Source organism: Chenopodium quinoa, unplaced genomic scaffold (assembly GCF_001683475.1).
Source record: "Chenopodium quinoa cultivar QQ74 unplaced genomic scaffold, ASM168347v1, whole genome shotgun sequence".
NCBI classification, from domain to species: domain Eukaryota; kingdom Viridiplantae; phylum Streptophyta; class Magnoliopsida; order Caryophyllales; family Amaranthaceae; genus Chenopodium; species Chenopodium quinoa.
Genome location: NW_018743697.1, coordinates 3,821,503 through 3,849,459, shown reverse-complemented (window position 1 = coordinate 3,849,459; position 27,957 = coordinate 3,821,503). Strand labels below are relative to the sequence as shown.

The 27,957-nt window shown below is 35.6% G+C and overlaps 5 protein-coding genes across 6 annotated transcripts; 4 read left to right on the top strand and 1 right to left on the bottom strand.

Annotated features, from left to right (window-relative positions):
- The first annotated feature begins 419 nt into the window (after positions 1-419).
- LOC110684339 (histone deacetylase HDT2-like) lies at positions 420-2,447 on the top strand. Its single transcript, XM_021860785.1, has 5 exons — positions 420-615; positions 701-799; positions 1,545-1,615; positions 1,710-1,772; positions 1,864-2,447. The coding sequence occupies exons 1-5, from the start codon at positions 552-554 to the stop codon at positions 2,155-2,157; spliced, it is 591 nt and encodes a 196-aa protein (XP_021716477.1). The 5' UTR covers positions 420-551; the 3' UTR covers positions 2,158-2,447.
- A 270-nt stretch (positions 2,448-2,717) lies between these two features.
- LOC110684338 (5'-nucleotidase SurE-like) lies at positions 2,718-6,666 on the bottom strand. The gene is made up of 10 exons (XM_021860784.1): positions 6,106-6,666; positions 5,686-5,780; positions 5,090-5,157; positions 4,957-5,000; positions 4,648-4,725; positions 4,405-4,558; positions 4,010-4,150; positions 3,782-3,892; positions 3,428-3,493; positions 2,718-3,237 (listed from the first exon to the last, which is right to left on the bottom strand). Exons 1-10 carry the CDS (start codon positions 6,387-6,389, stop codon positions 3,139-3,141), a joined length of 1,140 nt encoding a protein of 379 aa, XP_021716476.1. The 5' UTR covers positions 6,390-6,666; the 3' UTR covers positions 2,718-3,138.
- A 7,855-nt stretch (positions 6,667-14,521) lies between these two features.
- On the top strand, positions 14,522-20,027 carry LOC110684337. The gene is made up of 3 exons (XM_021860783.1): positions 14,522-15,352; positions 15,900-16,632; positions 19,559-20,027. The coding sequence occupies exons 1-2, from the start codon at positions 14,869-14,871 to the stop codon at positions 16,391-16,393; spliced, it is 978 nt and encodes a 325-aa protein (XP_021716475.1). The 5' UTR covers positions 14,522-14,868; the 3' UTR covers positions 16,394-16,632; positions 19,559-20,027.
- A 2,124-nt stretch (positions 20,028-22,151) lies between these two features.
- Positions 22,152-27,880, top strand: LOC110684336 (protein STABILIZED1-like). Of its 2 annotated transcripts, XM_021860780.1 has the most exons (3): positions 22,152-22,284; positions 22,622-25,380; positions 26,141-27,880. In XM_021860780.1, exons 2-3 carry the CDS (start codon positions 22,766-22,768, stop codon positions 26,175-26,177), a joined length of 2,652 nt encoding a protein of 883 aa, XP_021716472.1. In that variant the 5' UTR covers positions 22,152-22,284; positions 22,622-22,765; the 3' UTR covers positions 26,178-27,880. The 2 variants fall into 2 exon arrangements, with proteins under 2 accessions (XP_021716472.1, XP_021716471.1); XM_021860779.1 differs by lacking the exon at positions 22,152-22,284 and having other exon boundaries at positions 22,305-25,434.
- On the top strand, positions 26,350-27,921 carry LOC110684495 (putative RNA polymerase II subunit B1 CTD phosphatase RPAP2 homolog). Its single transcript, XM_021860950.1, has 4 exons — positions 26,350-26,483; positions 26,525-26,745; positions 26,860-27,077; positions 27,829-27,921. The coding sequence occupies exons 1-4, from the start codon at positions 26,350-26,352 to the stop codon at positions 27,919-27,921; spliced, it is 666 nt and encodes a 221-aa protein (XP_021716642.1).
- The last annotated feature ends 36 nt before the right edge of the window (positions 27,922-27,957 follow it).

Genomic DNA, 27,957 nt, shown 5'->3' with positions numbered 1-27,957 from the left:
CGCAATGCACCTCACCTTTACTTTTATTTAGTAAATAAATATGAATAATAAATTTTTTTGGACATTTGGTAAAAATATCTGAACAATGGCAAATTTTGAATTATTACGAGTCATACAAATTTTAAAAGAAGTTTGTCTGACTCGTAATAATTCAATAGTTTTGTGATATAAACTGAACATTTACGGTATACAAAATAAACATTTCTTTATAGAATATAAACATAAAAAAATTGCATGTTTATGTTAAGTTTTTATAACGTGTTTATATTTTTTTCAATAGATTATTCATTTTTTTAAAAATATTTAAATTTTTTTACTAAATATTCAAAAGTATAGACGTGATCATATGGTGCACCTATTTATTTATTTGTAGGTTGCACATAATGTTAATTGCCGATTCCATCTCAATTAAAAGCCCATTGCCCCTTTTTTTTGTTTTTTTTTTTGTTTTTTTTTGTTTTTTGTTTTTACGGAAAATCCCATTGCCCATCTTTGAAAACCCCAGCTTCTTCAACCTGCAGAAAGAGTTCAAATTGTAGAGAGAGAAAGTGATGGAGAAGACAAGCAAAGAGCTGTTGCAATTGGAGCACAAAGACCCTTCTTCTTCCTTTAAAGGTCATCTTTCTCTCTCTAAATTTCTCTCTCTACCTTTATTTTTTTGTATTAACTTTGTTTTGTAAAATAATTGGGGGAGAAGCAGAATCAGCGTTGCTTGTTTGTGGGAAGAGCAAGAAATCGATAGAGGAGAGGCCAAATTCTGAAGGAAAGCCCTTCCCTGCGCCACTCCCTAAAAGCCAAGGTTTTTTTTTATTACTCGGTTATTTTTTGAAATTGCACTTTTATTATAAAGTTCTAGTAATTATTGTAAGATGATATTCATGTAGGATTGAACACCTAATACATTCATATTTAGAAATTTTGTATGAAATTATAATTTTGGAAAATTTGAACATTGGGTAATTTGGGTTATATTGAACTTGTAGAAAGGTTATGATTTTGTGGGTTTTTTGGATGCTGATTGTTGGAGGTGATGCAAAGTAAGGGAGAGATTATGTGTATAATGTTTGGGAACTTTGAAGTTAGAAACTTGTGAAGAGTATAAAGTGATGTTAATTGCTTAACACACTTGTATTGGTATTCACTCTTTGGATGAAGAGGTGCTGTTGCTGTCTTCCCATTTCGGGTTTACCCATGAGATCGCATTCTAGAGTGTGCTTGAATTTAGCTTGTTGTGTATTTTGCTGGTAATGTGTATGTATATGACCATAGAATGGGTTCGAATGAGATGAAAGCTTTCGTTTTAAACTATTTGCTGTATGATTTATGTAGCAAAGCCGGTAAATTGTAAACGTTTTGCTTTAGGTTTATCATTGTAATCTCCATTGGTGACTATGGATTAGGATTGTACTATAATGTAGATATAATACACTCCACAATTTTAGCTTGTCCTCCTAATAACATGAACTTCGTAACAATTTTTTTTTGTAGATTTCTATAGAGCTTGTAACATTAAAAATACTTGCACTTTCTAATCTGATTTGCAGTGCTTGGGAAGGTAAAGGATTTCCTAGGAGTAATTTCTGAAGCTAACAAAACTCTACAGCTTAATGCAAAGGTACGAATCAACAAACCTTACTAAAAGAACTAGCGATTCTTGAGCTCTTCAATCTGCACTTCCTAATTTCTAATGTGAGCACACTTATTTGCAGGACAAACCTGAGGAATTTGATATTGAAGTTTTGCATGGTAATGAATCAGAGTACATTGAAATGGTATTGCCAAATTTTCTCACATCTACTATTGAATATTAGGTGACATCAGGAGTAGTATGTCAGAGCGTACTCTAATGGCTTAAAAATGTAGGATTTGATGCTGGGTGTTGCTGATCTTCAAACTCCAGAGGCCATGGAAGCCGCAGAGGCTGCAATGGCCGGAAACCAACCAGTTGTAGATTTACATACCAATGACAGCTCTTCAGAATCAGGAAGTAGCAGTGGTGATGATGACGATGATGATGAGGATGACAGTGATGAAGATGAAAATGTGAAGGCTGATTCTTCTGAAGGACATTCAGATATGCAGGTAGATGGTTCTTCAAGACAGCAGTCAGAAAGTCGTATTAAGAGAAAACAGCCTAAGATTGTTGTGCTCCCATAAATCCCCTATTTACTTTGAAGAAATGAGTTGCAAATTGGAGATTTCGCAGGTGAAGATTGTTTCAATTTGCAAAGAAATTTAGTGTGCGGTGTTGTAACTCTTGTAAGAGATTACTTGTGACTTGTGAACAGTCCGGATCTATATGTAGTCTAAATTTTGCTACTTCCCTTATACATAGATTGATAGATAGCTATTGTTTATTGTTATGCCCACATTATAGATAGCTAAATTTTGCTCCCATGAACAATGTTGCTTTTATCATATGCAAATCATGTACCTTTTTGGTTTTTGCTCTTGTTTCTCCATGGTTAGCTCTGCTTTCCTACTCTCTATGTCAATTATTTTGAGAAATTACTACTAAAGACCATTCTTTGTGAAATTTGGTTTTAGCCTTTTAAAGAAAAAAAAAATTATATGTACAATCCCAATCTTGATGAAAAGAAGCATTTACAGACAGTTTTTCAATCAGACATTATGCATACTTTCAGCTGAAATACAGCTTAGTTGCAAGTCCAGTCTTTGAAAATATAAACACCTCAAACTGAAACAACATTGCCTGAATTTGAGCCACTGGTTCAGGAGATACCAAGATGGAAGACTTTTATAACATAGCAGATGAAACAATTTTATAATCATCAATCTCCAACTCAACTTGATTACAAAATTTTGTTTGAAATACAACAGCCAAAAGCTACAACTCTACAAGCCACAACTTAAGAGAGGTGCTGAGGACAAATATAACCCCGTAGACTCTTAACTTGAAATGGTCTGGTGAAAAAGAATCAAAAGGCCGGCCATTTACAACATTCTTCAATTCTAAATAACAAATGGAAGCATTTCCTTAAGCTTCCACAACTAGAGAAAAGCGAAGAATAAGAAAGAAGATGTAAACCTAAAATAACACAACATATGCTCCTAGGTTATGTCACTTTGAACTGACGGCTTAATTATCAACCAATGATAGGAATATATAGACGGCTCTTATTGGTCTTCTTTGAAAGTAGACCTAATCCAATCTGCAGCCGCTGTATGAATGTCTGACTCCATGTAGGGAGAAAGAGATATGAGAGTAACAGCAACCTGTCAATAACCACTAAAATTTAAGTTCTTTATAGAGAATAGTATACAAATTAAACAATTATCTGAAGATGCACAATAAAAGCCCTTGTTCTACATCAAATGAAGCAATCACCAATCGGCCAATGGGGGAGAAAAGTGGCTACATTTGGGAAAAAGAAAATGAAAAAAGTGTCCCTCATATTCTACTTACAAAATTGCTTTCAAGTGCTTTGATATCTGAATCTTCGTCCACTCCATCAAGTTCCTTGTCGATAAACTGAAAGGGATTCAAAGACATAATTGGTTCCCTTAATTATCAGTATGAGGCTATATTAACAAATAACAACTAATAATATTCCATTTGTGACTTGTGTATATCTCTGCAAGTGTACAATCATGTAAGAAACATAATATATGGAAGGATACTTGTTTGCCACAGTAAAAAAAATTATGCATGACTATCATCCCATTTTTGTTATACTTGCAATATGTAAATAGATATGAAAATTCTATTTGATGTTATATTGTTGATTCTTATAAGTTTGTCCTGCAAAACATTTCCCACCTCAAGGCGGAAGTGCTTTTTTACAACATGGTTAGCCTTGGATTTCCCAGCTAAACCAACTGATTCAATCTCCACATTCTTCTTTTGACCAGTCAGATGGCGAGCTGCACCCTAAGTTTCAAGAACCATTAGAAGAACAAATATCAAGATCTCTGCCAAGGAAGAAAACATGAATAGATAAAAGTAAGCTGTAATGATCAATCAATGTCGGTGTTAGAGTTTACTCACAGCAGCAGATGCATCTCGACCAAGTTGTGCAAACTGAAAGCCTAAACAAGGTTGATTAGACATGAACGGATGCCTTTTGACAGATGTAGCCTGCCAACACAAAGTAGATCTCCACAAACTTTGCTTCGTCACCTTGAAGCCCTGTTGAAAAGCCAAGTGCAAAGATTATTTCAGACTAAGCTTAGTTATCTTGAACCCAGCTAAGAGGTCAAGTTCATAAGTTATCTAATACTATGACTAAGCTGTGAAAGGCCCCTACAAGTTTGAAAATAAAAAAAACGAAGACAAGAAGCTCAGTTCTATTAAATAAAGCCCTTTAACCAGCATCCCCTAAGATTCCTCAGGTTCTAGTAATGTTCACTCATTTTTGTCAGGAGTTGCAGAAAGACATGAACCTTATTTGTTAAAGGAAATGTAGGGATTTGCACGCTAAATGCACACTTTTTAGGGAAGACTCCATTTTCTATATCTCTAAGAGCAGCTTTAATTATTGGAACTGAAACAGCCACAGCATCCCTGAGATCAGTTTCCTGGCTTTCGTTCTTCTTCCTGTAAACAAATCATATGAAAATAAGTGTAAGTTACACTAATGACATTGTAGCTATATATTCCAACCAATAGATAGTCTTCAACTATACCAATTCAACGATATGGAAATTGAAGGAACACCGCCAATTAATGCTTCTCTTGCCCCAGCGACAACACCAGAGTAAAACCTAAAGGTCCATCAGTGAGAAAGAATTCCAATGGAGAAAGCAAATATAGCACAAATCAAGCTCTGGATTCATTACATATTTACAAACAATATTCCAATTAAGGTGCATTTTGAACATTTGCTTCTTGTTTTTGGCATTGTAACAAAAGAATTTTATAGTTTTGCATTGATTAATTTTAGAGCAAGTGACTAGATATTAAAGATAACGTTAAAAAGTACACAGATTACTTACATATTATGCCCACAATTTGAACCCTTGTTGATCCCACTAATCACCTAAACATAACACTAAATTGGTCAGCTGCAAGGCATAAACCCCTATGTATGCTCTCTATGTTCTGAAATTATGAAAATATGAGTGATACCAGCATAGGTTTGGACCAAGAAAATAAAGCCCCGGACAATGCCAGTGAAACACAATCAACAGGAGTCCCTGTAGTCAACAAAAGCAATAGCTCAGTAAACTAATAAAGCACCAACAGGACCAAGACCGAAAATTAAGTGATTGCATTAAAGAATACAATTGCAAAATACGGCATAGGTTTTATGTGATTGTATGACAAACTGCAAGATAAATATATTCAATTCCTCATATCTCATCTGCATAGTTCAGAACTAGGAATATGGTTCAGAACAGGCTACTCTCAGGTTAAAAAACCGTCCAAGGATTGAGTCTAAGTGTGTAACATATCGAACCACCATAAGGTAGCCGAGTAATCGAGTATTGAGTTGTTGACACCTTAGGTTAAATGAAGAGTCTAAGTAACAAGAATGCCAATAAACATCTTATCATCTTATCAGTCTTTGGATACATTATCAACCACTAAGAGAAAACCAAGCATATATGGTCTAACCAAAAAAGAATCAACTTACCTAATTGAACATGAGGCAAAATTATGTGACAAAAGCAAACTTATCATAACATTGTAGGAAGCAGATATTGGCCTAACATAAAAAGTACCTGAAACCTCAAAAGCTGTGGCACCATTCATCTCAACAGAACTTACAGCAATTGTTTCTCCAAATGTCACCCCATGACCTGATGTTGATTTATCCCTACCATCACAAATCAGCTTTAAATTAACCTTAAGGCAACCCATCTCAATACATTATCATATACCAAAATCAGAAATTTAATGAATAAAAAATAAACATAAATTCATACAAATGTATAACTTTGTTTGTAATTTATAATAAACCAATCACAAATTTGTCAACAAAATCAATTTTATATTAACCAAAAGAGACAAACCCATTTCACAAAAATACAATGTCTTCCCACACAACATAAATAGAGAGGTACGACATTAAATTTATATTATACACCCGGGTGTACCTAAAGCTTCAGTTATCGGATATGGCAAAAGACGAAAAAACTTACATTTGAGGGGCACAGACAAAGACACTGTAAAGACCCTCTTTAACAAGAGCTTCAACAAGGTAGGTGAGCCCAGGGGATTCAATTCCATCACCATTAGTAACCAAAATTCTGGGTTTTTTACAGTCTTCATCTTCAAGATCAAGATTCACATTCTCAGTTTTTGAAGAAGATGAAGTGGGTTTGGAGGATTCATCTTGTTCTGCATCTTTCCTCCTTAAAAGAGCTTGATTAAGGTTAGAAATCAAATTGGGTGGCATGAAATTGTTCTTCACAGAAGTTGTCATTCTCAAACAATTTGTAATTTTTTTAAAAATTAAATCTTTAAAATTAGAATAATTTCTGGGAGAAAATTTAAAAAGGGTTCTATTTTTGAGGTAAGAAGATGGTGTTCCGGTTTAAACGGTGTGTTGAGAGAAAGAATTTGAAAGGAGAGAGAGGGAAAAAGGAGGGGCTGGTTAAACAGAGGAATATTGAATAAACTGGGTGTCTTAATTATTGCTTCTTTTGTGATTAGATTGTGTAAAGAACATAATTGCTTCTTTTGTGGAGTAATTTAAGGTTTTTATTGGATGGGTTAACCTACTTTTGTACACCTCATACCTGTCATACCTTCTTCTTCCATGCCTTCCAATTTTGTTTTTTCTCTAAAAGGAGTAGTATTTTTCTATACGTTGTATAATTGTACTCGTTCTCTCTCTCTAAATATATATATATATATTCATAAACTTTTTTCAACGATTTAACTAGTGTTACTAAGTACTTTGATTTTTTTTTTTTGAGTATTGAAATTGCATGTACTAAACTACTAATATAGTGGAACACTTTTTAGACTAGTTTAACATAATTAGATAGCGTATTGTCATTCCATACTTACAAATTCTATGTAATGATCAAGAACATAAATGTATTATGTATGTAACCAATCTCATACTAGTACATTTTGTTTTGTATGATTATTATTCAAGGTATCTAATCAATCTCATTTAATCTATTTCTATGCTCATAAGAATATGGCCGTGTTTGAGGAAAAGCTGAAAGCTAAAGTTGACTTTAATTAGTTGATTGTATTAACTGATTTGACTAACTTATTTTATTAGCTTATTATAGAAAAGTGTTTAGTAACTAGCTGATTGTTTAAAGCTGATTGATTATGTGAAATGACCAATAAGCTAATTGTGGGATAGGTAGTTCATATAGAATTTTTAATTAAATGGGGGTATAAGTGTCAATTGAATAAGCTAATTGAAAAGACTAATAAAAGGAATTTTTTGAAAAAGAGCTTATTTAGTGGAATATGCTCTTTAAATAAGCTTCCCACCAAATACCTTGAATTAGCTTATTTAATAGTCATGGCTAATGTTGGTTAAATAAGCTAATTTTGCTCAAATAAGCTAGTTAACAAATATTACCTATAAATAAGCTAACATAATAAGTAAAAGTAAAATAAAAATCAATACTCAAATGAGTTATCCCTAGTTACGATTTCTTGATTTTTGTTAGTAAAATAGCACACAACACCATCATTAACATAATGCTCAACCTCATTGATTAATGATTTCAGGTCATGTAATTACAAGCAAAAAAAACTTTTTAATTGGCTTCACATAATTATGCAATGTATATCAATATATGTAACTTTCTATTTGATATAAATTACTATAAACTTCAAATTTTAATATATTTATGGAAGTCCAGTTTTAGTCTAATAAGTTTCAATCTGGACCAATAAGTTTAATACGAAGTAAATTTTAGGTTAAAAGATGCAATCTAGATTTAATGTATGAAGCATTATACTCCCTCCATTTTATATTATCCTTCTTACTTAAAATGTTTTTGTGAGACAAAATTAGTCAAATAAATAACATCAATTTGAAATGAAGGGAGTATCATTTATTCAAATACAGCAAAAATAATGACTTCTATCAATGAATAAGCGCGAATGAATTTTTTTTACACGTTCATCAATATATGAGACCAAGCACGACCAACACGTGGTAGTCACACACCGGCGCTTAAGGGATACGGAGTATATACTTTCTTGAATTCTTGGCTTCTTTAATGTCCACGGTGCTCCTTGAACCAGTGTGATTATTGATACTATTTAGGGGTGCTCATAAATCGGTCCGGACCGAAAAAATGGACAGGACCACCTCGGACCGAACCGAATAATTCGGTCCGATCTTCGGGTCTTGAAATTCATTATTTGGTATTCGGTTCGTTCCTAAACCCTATAAAAAAACGGTCTTGGATTGGACCGATTTTTTTAATTAATAATATGCGTGAAACCTTAAATAATGGTTAAAATTATCCTTAATAAGCTTAGACTACATTAATTTTAGGAAAAATTGATTTTTGCTACCTATCAAACACATCAAATTGAATTTTGCTACCTATCAAAACTTTAATTTTATTTTACTACCTAACATATGCCCTCTGTTTAAAAATTGCTACCAGTTAACGTTTTCTGTTAGTGTTGACGTTTAGGGGGCCCACTCAACTAACTAACCTTCCTTGCCATCTTCTTTCTCCACGAATCTACCCCCTGTCACCCTAATTACTTCATTTCTCTCTCCATTGAATTCCCTCAACGCTCAAAATTAACTCCCTGAAGTTTTTTTTTTTACCTTGAACCTTTCTCTCTCATCTGTCACCTTTCCCACCTTTCTTTATCAGATCTTATCTGCAACTTGGGGGTTGAACTAGCTTGCGTGGAAGCTTTTGTGTGATACAGCGAAGCAGGGGAGGACACCCAGGTGGAAGGAAGCATCACCATTGTCGGAAGAATCTGCTGACAAGGCTTGAGTACAAGGTATGAAACCCTAATTACTTAAAGTGGTCCAAAAATGGTGGTAATTTAGCAATTTTATATGTAATTTGGGGTATTTTTGATTAATTTATGCAATTACACTAAACCCTAGGTTAGTGCGAATTTGATTAATTTATGCAATTACACTAAATTAAAATTGATGAAATTCTCCTTTTTTAATTAATTGAATTGTTTATGTGCTGCTTTATGAATTAAATAGTTTTTGATTTGTTTATTTCTAACTTACTGTAGATTAAACACATGACTACTGTTGATGATATTGTGTTTGATGTGGTTGATATAAAGCTTAGAATACATGGGGGTTTTGTGTTTAAAAATCGTAGTGGAGTCTCGTACCAAGTGTATGAGGCAGGATTCACTTATTGGAGAAGGGATGTCCCTAGGAAATGGTTAACAATAGGGTACTTAAGGTATTTATGTGCTGAAGGGTTTAGGGACATGAGATATGTTATACCTAACATCTATGTATTGTGGTTCAAAGAGAAAGGTAAGACTTGGATGACTGGTAAAAGAAAGATAGAAACTGATGAGGATGTACAAGGGTTAAAAGAATCTGAGCATAGGGATGGATATTTAGAGGTCTATTGCACAGTGTCTGATCACCCTCCCCCTAGTCAGGACCCCCAAAGCACTTTTGTTGAAGACAATAACCCAACCTCAAACCCCACTTCTAGCCAGCTGCATTCCACTTCAAACCCCACTTCCCAGTCATTTACATTTGTGCAAGGCCATACTGCAAATACATGTAACCCAACCCAAACAAAGCCCACCTAAAAGCAAAGACAAAAGAAGGCAACTGTAGTGAAAAGTAGCCCACCTGAAAGCCAAAAAAACTCAAACACACATGCTGAACTTGGACTGAGAAGGAGTCTAAAACTGTCTGTAATACCTGAAACAAAAGAGATAGTGAAAAAGAAGGTTGTGAGAAGAAGCCCTAGATTTTCTAGATCTGTTGATAAGGGGAAGGGTAAGGTAACAGAAGAAGATGGCAGTTCTGGTGTGAGTCCTGGTAAAGGGACAAGGAAAGGTAAAGGGAGGGTAAGTAAAACAAGGAGGGCTCTGAATTTGGATGATGAGGATGCTTCAGGGTCTGGTTCATCCAGCTTAGATGAGTCTGATCTAGATATAGGCTGGTTGCCTGGAGAAGAAGAGGCATATAGTGATGATGATGAGGTTAACAGACAAGGTTCTCATACTATTTTAGGTGAGGTAAATAGGAGTTTGCAGATTGTGAAATATGGGGATGAAGGGACAAAGGATTTAGCTGTGCAACTAGTTAAGGATTTCTCTTGTAAGGAACCAGATTTGAAGGATGAGGGTCTGAGTCAGATGAGCTTAGAAGCTTGAATGGGTCAGATGAAGATGAAGATCACAGTCCATGGTTTCATGAAGAAACTGATTTCAAAAAACCAGTTGTGCTTGTGAACAAGCTGCAGTTCAGTAACAGTAGGGTACTTAGGAAAGCCTTGAGGACACATGCAATAGAGAACAGATATGAGTATTACTATCTGCATAATGGGGGTGACAGGGTAACAACATATTGCAAAAAAAGGTGTAATTGTGAGTGGAGTGCCAAGAGAAGAAATCTGCCAGGGAATTGCAAGTGTGGTGAGGAGGTGAAAAGGTGCCCCTTTAAGGTGATAGCTAGAAGACTGCATAACAGCAGTGCTTGGCAAATCAAGGAATTGATTATGAAGCATAGGTGTATGAGGAGTAAGATGAACTCCAAGGTAAATGCTGAGTACATTGCTGAAAAGTATGTTGAGGAATGGAGGCGCAATCCTAACTGGAAAATCAAATCTTTACAGGCTAGGGTGCTTAGTGACTTAGGCATTAACATCACTTATTCAATGGGGTGGCTTGCTAGGGCTAGAGCTAAGCTGAAGATTTATGGGTCAGCTGCAGAGCAATATGCCAGAGTGTATGATTATGGAAAGGCTGTAATCAAGTACAACCCTGCTTCTGGGGTGAACATAGTTGTTGATGGTGATCACAGCAGCCCTGAGAGACCATTGTTTTTGAGGATGTACATTTGTCTTCAGCCACTAAGAAGTGGGTTTATTAAAGGCTGCAGACCTCTAATAGGACTTGATGGCTGCCATCTGAAGGGAGCATACCCAGGTCAAATTCTAGTGGCAGTGGGCAAAGATGGAAATAACAACATCTACCCATTGGCTTGGGCTACAGTTGAAGTGGAGAATAAAGAGACTTGGTGTTGGTTCTTAGAGTGCCTGAAAAAGGACCTTGGTGATGTATGTGAAGGTGGTGGTTAGACATTCATGTCTGACAGACAAAAGGTGATTGCTAACTACAATATTTCCTTTTTTTTATTTGAATTCTAACTATGTTTAATCTAATAACTGTAAGTGGTTTATTGGAAAACAGGGCCTACTTGAAGCATTTGAGTTGGCAGTACCTTCAGCTGAGAAGAGGTACCGTGTGAGGCATAGCTGGGCCAACTTTAAGCTTCAATTCACAGGCTCCACCTTCAAAGAGCTGTTCTGGAGTGCAGCAAGGGCTACCACAACTGTGAGTTTGGTTCCTTTTTGTTTTCTTTCTTTTTTGATGTTACTGTTTTATATAGATGACTATGATTGAGCTTTGCATTGTTTGTCTTTGTGGCTTGCTTTGTTATGTGACTGTTTTTAGTTAGTTTGATGTGAGAGTAGTTAGTTCAGTCAGTCATTCATTCCTGCTGGTTTTGTGTGTTTGTTTTGCTAGATTGACTTTGAATAGCAATGGAATCAATTAGGTTCCTGTCTGAAGATGCCTTTGTGTACTTAGATAACATTGAACCTAAGCATTGATCTAGACATGCATTCCCAACTGACTGCAAATCAAATATGCTGCTAAATAATGTATGTGAGACATTCAATGCTGTCATTAGAGATGCTAGGGACAAGCCAATACTCACTCAAATGGAGTGGTTAAGAAGGTATATGATGAAGAGACATAATGAGAAATGGGAGGCTGTACAGAAAATGGATGGGAAATTGATGCTTTATGTGAATAAAATTTTTGAAAGGATTGAGAGGGTTGCAAGGCACTGTATAGTGCAAATCTCAAGAGGAGACTCATATGAGGTTGAGCTAAATGGTGATACAGTGCTTGTTGACTTAGGTCAGAGGACTTGCACATGTTACCATTGGCAATTGACTGAGATTCCATGTGTACATGGGTTTGCATGCTTATTGGACAAGATCCTGAAGACTATGTTGATGTGTATTACACAAGGCAGACATATATGTATGCATATGAGGAACCTGTCAAGCCCATGCCAGGGCCTAAGCATTGGGAGAAGCATGGATTCAAAGAGCCACTACCTCCAGCAATGAGAGCCATGCCTGGAAGGCCAAAGTCTAAGAAAAGAAAGCTGGAGAGAGGTGAGGAAGAACCTGACAGAGCTGTAAAGAGTCAGAAAAAACAGAAACAATGCAGCAATTGTGGACAGCTTGGTCATTATTCCAAGACTTGTGCCAATCTACCATTGCATACTCCTAAAGCACCACCTGGCAAGCCTACTCTCCAAGATGATTGGAACATTGAACAAAGAAGGAAGAAGGAGCAAAGGGCTGCTAGTAAGGTGGGTTTGGTGTTCATATAAATAGCATGTTGCATTGAAGTTTATAATTCTTGGTTTTTTGGTGTTCTGTTTTTCTCTTTTATTTGTGTTTTTTGTTGGTGTAACACAGATTGGTGGAACTCCTGGGCCTCACAGTATTGCAACCAAGAATCCCATGAAACAACCTCCAAAGAACCTGCAGACAAGGTCTCAAGATCATGCAGCCTGCACCCAAGCATCACAGGCATCAACAACAACAACAGCACCACAACAACAGACACTGAAGAAAGGAAAGGGGAAGAAACAGAAGACTTAGGCTCCATTTTTTTTTTTTTGGGGGGGGGGGGGTTAATCATAGTGCCAAAACAATTATTAACTCTTAACTCTTTCAACTGTACTGTAATATTTAGCAACTAAGGAACAATTAGTTTGTTAGACTTTTGTGCAATGTGAAAACTTGGTATTTTGGATGCACTGCTGTGTGCATATTTTGCTACCTATGAAATATAGTATTTGGCTAACTCTTTTATGTGCTTATTATGCAATGGGCAAAGAAAGCCAATTTTATTAGTTCATATTTTGCTAGCCATGAAATATAATAGCATTTCAGCTTTATTTCATTCAAATTCATGACATTACATTCACAAGTTCATACATTCCTTCATACATACTAATGCATACCCACTCTAACACTTCACTACCCTAGTCTCATTTCAATACAACTAAAACAACAACAATCAGTAACAAAAGACACATCAAACTTGCTACTACATTTCTACAACCACCAAGACAAATATGCTGCCCTTCCTTGTTGTAATTCCTTCTTTGAGAGCTTAGAGATTTGCACTTCAATGACAGGTTGTCATTCAGCAAACACCTCTTTTGGCATTTTAAATTTTCAAGTTCTGATTGCAGTATGTTGATCTCTCCCTTCATTAGTTTTTTGTCCAAAAGGAGTTGATTGATTACGTCGCGTTGCCACTCAGTTCCATCTTCCTCATCAACCCACTCAAAGCACTTGCATCCCCTTGTTTCAATCTTAGGATCATAAAATGTGCAAGCTTTAAACTTCCTACCAGGATTCTCTCTTGTCCATGATGTCAGCTTGCCCATAGGGATTCCACAATCACATTTCCTCTGTTTTGATGGAGAGAACCTAACCATTGCCATTATAGCCTGCAATTACGCCAGGTATATCAATAATTACAGTCATACATAGGTTTTGAATGAAAATAAAACATCAATTTTAACCATTCAACTCACAATTAAAAACCCCTAATTTCAAAATACATGAACCCTAATTAATTCCCAGAAACATAAATGCAATTAACAACCAATTAAACCATTTCCAAATCAAATTAAGCTTTACTATCATTCCCAACACTAACAAAAACAATTCACAGGCACAAATTTTAAAATAAATCGCAATTCAAACTTCCCCTAAGTGTCGCATAAACTAATTAATTGCAAAAATTTAAGCTACTAACCTTAAATTTCAGAGCACAACAACCACTACTGATCAACAGCCCTCACCAATTTAATCTTTAAAAAAAAATTTGCTTCAGAATTTAATTATTAATCCCTCAACAAATCGCTGTGAAGATAATGAAGTTTGGAGCAATTAGGTTGGTACAATTCAACTAAATAGAAGGGGAAGGGGAAATAGCCGTTGGAGTGGGCCCCCTTAACGTCAACAGTAACAGAAGTTAGCTAGTGGTAGCAATTTTTAAACAGAGGGCATATGTTAAGTAGTAAAATAAAATTAAAGTTTTGATAGGTAGCAAAATTCAATTTGATGTGTTTGATAGGTAGCAAAAATCAATTTTCCTTAATTTTATAAGTTTTGTTTACTAAACACACAAAAAAGACGTAAAATATAGTTATTCCTTTACTTTTTTCTTGTTTTCCATAACTTTATTAAAAATTTAGTATTTTTTTAAAAAAAATTCTTAAATCAGTCCAAAGCGGTCCGGTACGGGTTTTGGACCGATTCTTTCGGTCTGGTCTGGTTTCGGTCCAAGCTTAATCGGTCCGGTGTTCGGTTCTTAAAATTATAATTTTCGGTTTTCGGTTCAATCTGGGTCGGTCCGGTCTGGTCTTAGACCTAGTACTACTATCTAAGTGTCAAAAGCCAACCCATGGGCTTCTATGTAAGGTACCCACAAAACTTAGCCCAAAGTTAAGTTGCTAGAACATGAATACACGAAATACACGATGGCACTACTACTCGTAGCCAAAACAATATAGCACGTTAGCACGTCGTTTGGCAGAAAGATTAAAAAAAAAAAAAAAAAAAAAAAAAAAAAAAAAAAAAATTCCCTCCAGAAAAAGCCATCTTCTACTCAAAGCAGAAAGACAAATATATACCAAAACCATGGAAATTGAAGGTTCAGATGGTTCAAAATTCAAACTAAAACCAAATTCAACCACCATTTTTGGAAGAGGAAATGGGTTTTACTCAAACGACTTAACAGTTTCTCGTCGTCAAGTTTCGTTCGATTTTAATCCCTCAGAAGATCCCCAAACAGCTCCTAGGGTTTCATTTGAAGTCCTTGGAAAAAACCCAATTTGGGTTCACAAAAAACAGCAGGAAAATGGAAATGTTAAAGGTTTTAAGAGATTTCAAAGGGGTGATTTGGGTATTGATGATTTGTTCTGTGTTTCTGCTAAAACCCCTATTTGGTTTACTCTCAAGAATATTGCAAATGTTTTTGAAGAGAGAGAAAAGCATTGTGAGGAAGTTAAGGGAAGAATTAATGCTGATTTGAGGGAAAATTTGGAAACTGCTTCTGGGTTTGAAGAAATTGAGGACATTGGGCTGGATTTTGTTGATCTTTCTAACATTGATCCAATTCAAGGTTTGTTCAATTTCTTTAATTTTATTTTACATAAATATAATTTGCAGTATTTATTTATGTATTTTCAGCATTAATTTATACCCATTTACTTTACTGTATGTAATTTGATTGTGATTTCTGATTTGTGAGTGCTAATTAAGTAATTATGGGTTTGTGGTTTTAGATAGTGTAGGTGTGTTTATGGCTTGATTGCTTAATCTTTTGCTGAGCAGGTTTAAGCGGTTTAGTGAATTTGTTATTGCAATTTGCAAAGTTAGAGAGTTTAGTTTTTGAAAGATTTGTGATGTAGCTGATGGTTTCATTGCTGTCTTCGCGAGGATAATGGATAATGAGCTAAATCACTGAGAATGCTAGTGTTTTGAGAGCTCTGATTGGAAATAAAAATGCATTAGCTTTATATGTCTGTTTAAATTGTGCTTGATTGGTAAACTTAGTTGCGAATTTCTGGGATGCATTTCATGGTGATTATCTGTTATGTGACAGTGTGATCTGTATGAATATGAAGTAATAGTCATGGTAACAACTGTTCTTCCTTGCGTCACTGCAGAGTTTGGTTTTGTTGTAATTGGACACGAGTTTGATCAGTATCCGAAACACATGATTCGTGATATCAAGAAATGGGACTGGTTCCTTGACGATCCTAAGAGAAATTCTGATGATGAGGAGGATTCTGAGATGAAAGGATTTACAAGTGGGAGGAAGAGGAAGAAAACTAATAGAGGAGAAGATGATGATGTAGAAGAGGAGTGGACTGCTGAGAGTGAAGGCGAGGAACTAACCACAAATGCAGGTAAGGTTCAAAGACCAAAGTATGATACTCGATCAAAAGACCATGGCGTACGGAAAAAAGGTACAACAAACAGGAAATCTTCCACCAACACAAGCACAAGGGAAGAGGAGGAAGAATCTGAAGACGATGAGGATGAGACCTTAGGAGGCTTTATTGTAACTGATGATGATGATACAGTGGAAGAAGATGGAAATGATGAAATGGATGAGGATGAAGAGGAAGAATTTATTGAAGATGAACTAGAAGATTAATGACCCTTGTATGTATAGTTTAGCTGCCAAGTGTTTTTGCTGCACATCCCTAACCTATAAAAGTCGTGGAACCCAAATAAAGAACTTGCTCAAAGCCCTTGATTTCTTATGAACAGTGTCATGCCCAAATTACCCCTGTAATTTGCCTTTGATTTTCTTATGAGCTGCTTCGTAGGAGGTTTAGTCCCAAAGCATATGCTGTGTGTTCCCCATTTAGTGCTGACTCGGCTGCATCAGAGGTAATTAACAGAACGCCTTCTTTTCAAAAAATTTCTTTATTCTGTGCTGTAGCTTTTTATGTATTAATTTAGCTTAGTATTGTTGCTGAAAAGATGATAACTTCATTGGAGTCATTGAATTTTCTCATTAGTACATAACAATAGCCTGATTCTCCATTGGTAACAAGATCCCCCTTAAAACTTGCAAATAAAAAAAAAGAACAAGAGAATAGAAAATAATACTCCATCTTACTGTGTAATTGTTAGTTACATTATGAAGTTTTTGCATGTTTATATTTATCCATGTATAGACATTTATTTCATGGACAGTTAATAGTTGTTGTATTATTGGTTATATTATATTTGCGTCAAATGTTACCGGATTTGCATTTTTTTTTTGGCAATTTCTTGTGGTTCGTGGTGACCTAGGCTCACATTTTCTTTTATGAGTCTTGAATCTTAGTTGGAGACTTTTATAGGATGGGCCAAGTGTGCTGCACCTAAAAAAAGGGAAAAATATTATTCCTTGTCTTTCATTGTCTTAATATATTTGCTCCATGAGAAGATGGCACAATAATTTTAGGGAGAAAAAGTAGAAAGTTCAAAGTGAATGAGTCTATATGGGACCGATATTAAGGAAAAAACGGTAGAGAAGATTAACTTTCCATTAGAGGAATGGATCAACTAATTTGAGTCATCCAAATAGGAATGTAGGGCAAGTAATATGAGATGGTGGGAGTATGATGTATTAAAAAAAGGGATTGAACTTATAATTACAATATGAGAGAATTTTTGCTGAAATTTGTATATATAAGTCGAGGAAAATAGAGCCTACATGAATATTTTGTATTTTAGACACTAGGCTCTTTGCAGCATGTGTCTCCTCTTATTGGTCTAGAACTTTAGGACTTGATGTTAGTAGTTTGCTATGTTGTTAGTAGGATAGCATCAGGGTTTTAATCCCGGTACCAACTAGCAAGCGCTGATCACATGTAGTTTGTCTTATTTCCTCGTACTTCTTTGATACACGGAGTACATTGTAAAGGAAGATTTGGATTAGATCCCCATAAACGACTTCAATATTAATTTCTACATAAGTTAAATAAGAAAGTTTATGACATTACAAATGAATTCTCAGATTTGGTAGCTTAATTTAATTAGTGGATGTTCTTATATCTCTTTGGCTTACATTATGTTCAAATAGAATAAATGCATTCTGTTTTTCAAATTTACAAATCCAAAGGAAGTTAGGTATGCAGTGGTCTAATGCAGTGCAGTAGTTTTATTGGATCAATACTTTTTCTTTTCTTTTCTTTTTTCCATGGCGAACCAATTGAACTTGTAAAGTGGAAATTTCTTTAAAGTAGGAAGGGGAGTACACGATATATTGTTATGTTGGCATATGTGTAATCAGACACTATTAATCATCAATTAACAAGTTCATATATTAGTTGAATTAGCTTTCTGAGAAATATTCATTCAATCTTGTTCTGATTCATTGACAGTTCCTAGAAGTATCATTTGCATGATGTGGGTACAACCCTATAAGAATCAATGGTTAATTTAAACCCTGAGCCTGCCGGCACCTCCTCACTCTTACATCCTTGCTAATTGAAACCTTTGGAATTCTCTGATGAGTTTGGAATTGATGATCGAATTAGTAGTGATAATCCGTACTTCTGGTTTGCACGAGTATTAGATAATGTGCTGTCAAGTGTCATCCAATACTAACCTCCATTTTGACAGTTTTTTTTTTTTTTTTTTTTTTTTTTTTTTTTTTTTTTTTTTTTGACACAAGTCTATTATTTTCATGTAATAGGCATATCTAGGAAATAATCAAATTATATCCTCTATATGATTTGCTTTCCTGAGCTGTTTAATTGAATTAGTGGTCATGACTCATGAAGTTACCATACTTAATAAAGCTAGGAAAGTTGCAGTAGAATTGGAAAGAGAACTAGATTTTATGATGTATGTGTAAATATTACTTGATATGAAACGGTCATGGCCTCATGGATGTACTTGTAACTAAACCTTCCATTGATGCCCATTACAACTCTTTGGTCAATAATGTAGCCCATGCTCGTTTTTGCATTTTTTGACCTGAAAACTGTTATGAGCTACAACTTGTAAATTTTTTCATGTTTACAAATTTCTGTCCAACTTCTTTAAAACTTAGCTTCAGATCTTAGTTTGTCAAAACTTATATTGGATCAACCACTCCGAATAGAGTCTCAATACTTTTCAGATATACGCCGCTCTTCCTTCCTTCCCCCCCCCCCCCGGCACACGCGTTACATTATTCATTTTGATGATGTATTTGTTGATACTTGATGTAAGAGTGATTATATGATTTCTGATATCAAGATTAATCAGTGTTTTTGAGGAGTGATACTGTAGTAATTTATGTTGATAGCTCAATTCTGATTATGGGATCATATGAGCTAATTGAGCTAGACTTTTGATACTTAAGTTTGAACTTCAATTAAGTGATTTTGGTTGTTTGTATTGATAATACATGATATTAATTGGGTAGTTTGAGTGGGATTTTTACTTTAATGATGTGTCCTTTGCTGTGTACTTGTGTCCATTATTTTTTGGCTCTTCTTAGTTTTATTATTGGAGTAGAGTAATCATATAATTAATCAACAGCTGCATTATTACGCAACTGATTTTTGTAGTGAAAAAAATTGGTCAATTATATGGGTATTGAATTAACTATCATGTAGTCTCTCAAAAAAAAAAAAAAAAAAAATAACTATCATGTAGTGTAACATTTCAGTATTTTTATACTGTCTTGCTAAAATTTTGCTTATTTTTCCAACTTGATGATGATTTAATTCATAAATGTTACGATCATAGATATATTTGGGATTTTATAAAATTAAGGTACGAGCTTCTGAAATGTTGATTACTGACTACTGTAATTGTTAATGGAACTTGGCAGAATTGGATTTAATCAGGGTATGAAAGCCATTGATTTCTGCTTATCGAGCATAAATTCGTTTGGAGGACTTCTTGATGGTAAAGGGATGCCCTAATCTCAGCCACTTACCCGATCTCGTAAGACAATTAAGTGAGCTTTCTGTGAATAAAACCGAAAGTGACTGATTTACATTGCAACTGACGGCCTTAAATATGCTGTGGCAAAGGAGAATTTGATCGTTATCATATCATCGGAAGTTTTAGCACCCAAAGGTGCAGCCTACCTTTTGTTGGCCTTATTGCTCACCAAGATCTCATCCAGTTTGCAAACTTCAAGCTTTTTTGGGATTTTTTTCCTTAGTTTATTTTGACAATTCCTTACCGGGTTTATTTAATTACTACGTATTCAACGCTATATTGTTAAAATCAGGGGTTTATCCTCTGTTCTGAGTTTTTATATATTTATCCCAATTTTGGTTAAAGTGTTATAATTCCTTTGTCTTGTGTAATATTTCAAGATTTTTTTTGTGGAATTGTCATTATTTCAGGCTTACATGTCCACAATAGCTATTCTTAGGGGGGGGGGACTCCGTATTTACTATTTAGCAACCAATACGGTTATAATTGAATTTACTCTACTGGTAAATGCCCTAAGAACTCTTTTATAAAACATCACAAGATCAACCCGTTTATGTAAGTCAGAGAAAAGTCTTAAAAACTACGGAGTAATTATTCAGCAAAAAAATTGTAATATTCATACATTTCAATTAACTCATAATAAACATGGGTTAAAAGCGCTTTTTACTAATACTTTAATTTTCGCAAAATTGAGATTGTTTGTATGTTTACCTAAATCGGGGATGAATATATCTTCTAAATTACTCTCAATACTTTTCACAAAACATTGAGAAATGCAATAAAACATGCTACACATAAAAACAAAAAAAAAAAAAAAATACTCCGTAGTTGAGTTTATAATTCTTTTGTGATCATCCTACACATAAAAACTAAAAGCCTAATCACAATTTTCACGACTCTTTATTGCATAAATATTAATTATTCCCCACTCACACATTGTGGTAAGACTCTTATATTGAAATTACAATGTCAAATTCTAACACGGAAAACATAATAAATGTGATCATATTGAATATTAATCCATCATAATTCTTTACATTTGCCTCATTATACATATTCTTTGAATATACAATAGCTTTATCTCATCACAATTGATTCCCGGGTTTTTTTTAACTTATTTTCTATAACGTCTTACAACATCATTATACAAAAGCAAAACTTCTCATCTATGTATCCATTTTAGAAACACTTATGCGGAGTATAACCTAACTACGTATTCCCTAAATTGGTGATAGCCAAATAAGAAATAACTTAGGGCCTGTTCTCTTACATTGAAAAGTTCAGTTCAGCTCCTAATTTCCTTCTCTTATAAAATATTCAGTTCAGTTCAGCTTAGCTCAACTCAATTCAGTTCAGTTCAGCTTAGCTCAGTTCAGCTTAGCTCAGTTCAGTTCAGTTCAATTCAGTTCAGTTGAGTTCAGTCAATGAGAACAGACCCTTAGCTATGATACCCTAGTTGTATATAAATGTATGAATGTATTAAATGTGTAGTGTTTGTTTACCTTCACTTCGATTTATTAAGGTGGTAGTATGAATTGATTCCTGTGTTATATTCATCTTGTGAGAATTCAGGCTTTCTTAAATTCTTAATGAATATGTTCAAAATGCCAAGTACATAATATATTACTACATGTGTTAGGCAGCTGGTTCAAAATCGTTTTCAAATAAATTGCACATAATCAACTTATCATGAATGAACTTTGAACATTTGGAAAAGAATTTTATAGTAAAAAAAGATTTCTAAAAAGAATTAGCAATAATAATTTTATAATTTTTTAGTAATTTAATATCACCCAACATGGAAATTAGAAAATACTTCGTATATTGTATTTTTTTAAAGAAAGAAAATATAGAGGGTGTTAACTACCACTAATAATATTTATCAAAACTGCCAACATATATGTTGAATGGACACATATGCCCTTGCTCAAACCCCACCCATCTTCTTCTTCTTTCTCTTTCCCCTTATTGTTTCAGGATTTCATAATTTCAATGTGGTTTTTGAAAGAAAGAAAACATAATCAATTATGCTTTTCTAGTTTGATGAGGATTGTAAGCCCCTGTTTGATTCACCTTAATTTTGCTGAACTGAAATTATTTTTACTGAACTGAACTTATTTTTACTGAACTGAACTTAATTTTACTGAACTGAAATTATTTTTACTGAACTTAAATTATTTTTACTGAACTGAAATTATTTTTACTGATTTTCTATTATAATTCTTCTTTAGGAAAACTGAATTTTACTGAACTGAACTTATTTTTACTGAATTGAAATTAATTTTACTGAACTGAACTTATTTTTACTGAACTGAAATTATTTTTACTTAATATTTTTTTTTAAGGTGAATCAAACAGGGCCTAATTAGGAAACTAGATAAATTTTAGGAAATAAGATTATTTCTACTTTGACAGCAATTAAAATATCCTAATTCCTAAATTGATGTGGGGTTTTTAGATTAGCCTATATAAGTGGGTTTAGCCTTTTTATTTTGTCAAAAAAAAAAATTGATTTAGAGTTAGTTAACATAAAATCCGACTATTCTCCCTCCTAATTCCCTAATCGCAGTGCAACTCCTTTGAAGCTCTTTCAACTTCCTTCTTCTACAGGTAATTCCTTCTCCCTCTGTTTTCTTTGATTGTTCGCAAAATCCCTAATTTTCCATTGATAATTACTTGTAATTTTCACTAAAAAATGGTTAATCTCATAACATTTGATAGGAATATCCTAGTTCTTGATATGAACCCTAAATTAACAACCTTAGGCAATCTTCATGATACTATTACTGATAAATTAGGAATTCCTAGTGAAAACCAATTTTTATTATCATCATCGAAAAGGGTAATTGGTAATGTTGATTGTGTAATTGCTGATTTGGGAATTCGATCGAATTCGACTTTAATGCTGTATATCCCTTTTTATGGTGGTATGCAACCTCCTGTGCAGTCAAAGGGGAAGCTTGAATTCTTGAATGCAAAGCCCCCACCGAATTATGTTGCCGGGTTGGGTCGTGGGGCTACCGGGTTTACGACCCGGTCTGAAATTGGGCCTGCCCGAGCAGCCCCGGACTTGCCTGACCGTTCCGCTACTATGATTGGTAGTGCTGCGATCCCTACTATGGGCCGTGGGCTGGGGAAGGGTGCTGGCGAGGAGGAGGAAGAGGAGGAAGGAGAGGGAAAAGGGTATGATGAGAATCAAAAGTTTGATGAGTTTGAAGGGAATGATGTTGGATTGTTAGCGCTGGCAGAGTATGATGAGGATGATAAGGAGGCGGATGCTGTGTGGGAGGAGATTGATAAGAGAATGGACTCGAGGAGGAAGGATAGGAGGGAGGCTAGGCTGAAGGAGGAGATTGAAAACTATAATGCATTAAATCCCAAAATTACTGAGCAGTTTGGAGACTTGAAAAGGAAGCTGCATAATTTGTCTGCAGAGGAGTGGGATAGTCTCCCGGAGATTGGAGATTATTCTTTGAGGAATAAGAAGAGGAGGTTTGAGAGTTTTGTGCCTGTGCCTGATACTCTTCTTGAGAAGGCTAGACAGGAGCAAAAGCATGTTACAGCCCTTGATCCAAAGAGTAGACCTGCTGGTGGAACGGAGACGCCTTGGGGACAGACTCGTGTTACTGATTTAACTGCTGTTGGTGAGGGGAGGGGTACTGTGTTGTCACTAAAGCTTGATAGGTTATCTGATTCTGTTACAGGGCAGACTGTTGTTGACCCGAAAGGTTATTTAACTGATCTTAAAAGTATGAAGATTACAAGTGATGCAGAAATTTCAGATATTAAGAAGGCTAGGTTGCTGTTGAAATCTATTATACAAACCAATCCAAAGCACCCTCCTGGTTGGATTGCAGCTGCAAGGCTAGAGGAGGTTGCTGGCAAGATCCAGACTGCTAGACAGTTTATCAAGAAGGGTTGTGAGGAGTGTCCCAAGAACGAGGATGTGTGGCTTGAGGCATGTCGTTTGGTGAGCCCTGATGAAGCCAAGGCTGTGATAGCTAGGGGAGTTAAAGCAATTACTAATTCTGTGAAGTTGTGGCTTCAGGCTGCTAAATTGGAGCAAGATGATATAAGTAAGATCAGGGTGCTGACAAAGGGGCTTCAACATATTCCAAAGTCAGTGAGACTTTGGAAGGCAGTTGTTGAGCTTGCTAATGAGGATGAGGCTAAGCTATTTCTTCAGAAGGCTGTAAAGAGCTGTCCTTTGCATGTTGAATTGTGGCTTGCTCTTGCTAGGCTGGAAACATATGAGAGGGCAAAGAAAGTGCTTAACAGGGCCAGAGAAAAGCTCCCAAAGGAACCAGCTATCTGGATTACTGCTGCAAAGTTGGAAGAAGCTAATGGAAATACTGCGATGGTTGAGAAGATCATAGAGAGGGGTATCAGGGCCCTACAAAGAGATGGAGTTGTTGTTGATAGAGAAGCTTGGATGAGAGAAGCAGAGGCCTCCGAGCGTGCTGGGTCTGTAGTTACTTGCCTAGCTATTATTAAGCACACTGTCGGTGTCAGGGTAGAGGAAGAAGATAGGAAGAGAACATGGGTGGCTGATGCTGAAGAGTGCAAGAAGAGAGGGTATGTTGAAACTGCAAGGGCTATATATTCTCATGCTCTGTCTGTCTTTTTGACAAAGAAGAGTATATGGCTTAAAGCAGCACAATTGGAGAAGAGTCATGGAACAAGGGAATCTCTTGATGCCTTGTTGCGGAGGGCAGTCACATATGTGCCCCAGGCCGAAGTTCTCTGGCTTATGGGTGCAAAAGAGAAATGGCTTGCTGGTGATGTGCCTGCTGCTCGAGCCATTCTTCAGGAAGCTTATGCTGCTATTCCAAATTCTGAAGAGATTAGGCTTGCTGCTTTTAAGCTTGAATTTGAAAACCATGAACCTGAAAGGGCAAAAATGCTACTTGCTAAGGCTCGAGAAAAAGGAGGCACGGAAAGAGATTGGATGAAATCAGCTATTGTTGAGAGAGAACTTGGTAATGTTTCGGAGGAGAAGAAACTTCTTGACGAAGGTCTGCAGCGGTTCCCATCATTCTTCAAGTTGTGGTTGATGCTTGGTCAGATTCATGAGCGGTCTGGAGAGCAAGCAAAGGCTAAAAAAGTTTATGAATCTGGTCTTAAAAACTGCCCACATTGCATTTCTTTGTGGCTTTCACTTGCAAATATAGAAGAGAAGATGATTGGGTTGAGTAAAGCTAGAGCTGTTTTTACTATGGCTAGGAAAAAGAATCCTCGGAGTCCTGAATTGTGGCTTGCTGCTGTTAGAGCTGAATTGTGGCATGGCAACAAAAAGGAGGGTGATAACTTGTTGGCTAAGGCCCTCCAAGAATGTCCTAACAGTGGTATCTTATGGGCGGCTCAAATTGAGAATGTTCCCCATCCTCAACGAAAATCGAAGAGCTCAGATGCAATTACAAAATGTGACCAGGATCCCCATGTCATAGCTGCAGTTGCAAAACTATTTTGGCATGACAGGAAGGTAGACAAGGCAAGGGATCAGCTTAATAGAGCAGTGACACTTGCTCCAGATATTGGGGATTTCTGGGCTTTGTACTACAAATTTGAACTTCAGCATGGAAACGAGGACATTCAGAAGGAAGTGCTGAAACGTTGTGTCACTGCAGAGCCCAAGCATGGTGAGAAATGGCAAGCAATTTCAAAGGCAGTTGAGGATGCCCACCAGCCAACTGAAGCAATTTTAAAGTAAGTAGTTATTGCGCTAGGGAAGGAAGAAAATGCTGCAGGGAACAACAAAAAGTAGGCTTTTTTTACTTCATATTGTCAATTGTTTTGCTTATTTACTATCTTGCATCTGTTGTGTTTATGCTATTTGTGAATCTTATTTTTATGCAAACTGTATCTAGGCATTACTCCTATGAGGCTATGACTATTGACTATCCCTTTATATTACAACTAAAGCTGGCCTAATTATTTGGCTTAATTTTTTTTTTTTTTGTCTAGGTCCAATCGTTAGTTCTGTCATATATTCCCTCATATAAAAATTCTATTTTTGCAGCATAGTGACAAATATGTTTCTTTTGTGACAACTATTATATATGCAAGTTGGGTGCCTAATGATCTGAGTCATAGTATCATTAGCTGCAGTTGATGCTTTTCTTTACTAGCAGGATGATGGAGTTATGGTTGTGAAGATGATATTATTCCTTTTTTATGTAGCTGTACAAAATCCTGGGGATAGTTGAACAGATAATGTATGCAAAATTTCCTATCTTAATGACTTTCCACTCAAGATAAAGATTTTAATGAATGATACATATTGGCGCAATTTGAACTCTTTACTATTTACTGATATAAATGCTTTATTGGCAGTAGGCTGTGCCACATACGGGCAAAGGCAGCCTGAAACATTCAGTCTATAGTCGGCACGCATTATAGAAGATTGGTTGTTAAGCTTATGTATATACTTCCTTGATATTGATCGAGCATAATATTTATTGTACAGATATAATAGAGATAAGTCGGGAATGGGAAGCATATAAATGATATTTCAATGGTAGAAGAGTCCAGCCCTTCTACACAGGACATTATTTAACTATTCAAGGTCATCTTGCTGCTGCTCTATTTTGTTATGTGCACCGGACAATTTTCATACTCTCTACATTATTCAGTACAAAATAAGGAGTGTGACTGTTTTATTGGTATGAAGAAGGCATGGATTCAGCTTTAGTTGATGATGGAAATAATTTGGATCAGAATGCAAGCATAGCTGAAGTTTATTTTTTGCAAGATCAGAATGGTTCTACTTCATGTAGCACGCATGTAAAAGATGAATATCATTGTGGAAAGTTGTTAACTCTAGTTTATCCAAAAGAAAATATGCTCTTAGAACTTCTGGGATAAAGAAACTTGCACGTTCTGTAACTTGGGCTGATGAGAAACCCAATGGTCTTTCCATTGGAAATCTCTGTGAGTTTAGAGAATTTAATAACACTGAAGAAGGTCCAAGTACTTCAAGAAGCGAAGAGGCAGGAAAAAAGGATGATTCCCACCAATTTGCCTCTGCTGAAGCTTGTGCGATGGCATTGATCCAGAAGCTGTTGCATCTGGGCAATCTGATGCTGTTATTATCTGCATTGTGTGGCTGTTAATTTGAAAACACTGTTTGTGTGCAAAAGCCTAATTGCTCTGATTCTCTTTTAAATGTTGGTTGTTTGGTTTCAGTTTCCGAGGCTGGAATCGTAGTATTGCCACGGCCAAAAACATCAGATGAAGGGCAACATTCTGTAAGAGATGATGTATTAGAGAACTTAGCTACTGAAAAGTTTCGTAAGACACCAGGCAACTTAAATCGTGTTTTTGACTCTGATAACTCATGTTTTGATACTTCTCCAGAAGGATTCAGCTTGACAGTAAGTTTTAATAATGTCACAGCTTCTTTGGTAAGTGGTAATAAATGGTGGTAATGAGATTAAATTTGTATATTACGGAGTAATTTGTAAGAAAAATTTCAATGTCCATTCTCATGGTAATGCTAGTTCACCCCAAATTATGTAAATTTCTTCACAAATTGTCATTACTATCCATCCATTTGGGATGGTATTGAGTGGAATTGAACAATAATGAGGAGAAACACATGTTTGGGGATACAGTTGCATTTCTATGTAAATATATTTCATTGTCAAATTACACTATTTCATTTCCATTACTGCTTTTTATAACTGGCTACCAAATGTGCTGTTAGCCTGTTAATACTTTCTTCAGTCCCACATGTCATTTTTATATACTCCGCTAAGCATTGTTTGGATCTCCAACTGTCACCATTTGCATTGATGTGGAATGCTCTCTTTTATTGGCTGACATCGTCCTCACTGGCTTATATATATATGGAAGAGATGAGAGTGTTCATGAAGAGTACATGTTTACAAATGGACGTCAATATCCCAGCAAAATAGTGCTTCCTGATGGCCCTCTAGAAATCAAGCAAACATTATCTGGTTATCTTGCGCGAGCTTTGCCTTGATTGATTGCTGATCTAAACTTGCTAACACCAGTGTCTACTCTGGAACATGAGTGGTACTGAGCTCGAATTATCATTTTTTTTTTTAATTTTTTTATTTTATTTTTGTAGCTCGTTGTAGCCGTACTTTGGTTACAGAAAGTGACTAATTGCTGGACTGTTTATTTATTTAGAGCATGTCTATTGCTGGATATGGTATTTTGATCTTGGACTCTTGGTCTTTAATTGCTTGGGCGACCTCTCTTTCCCCGCCAATCAATGATTAGTTGTGTTTATGCATTGACTAAAGTCATGCTATTTTT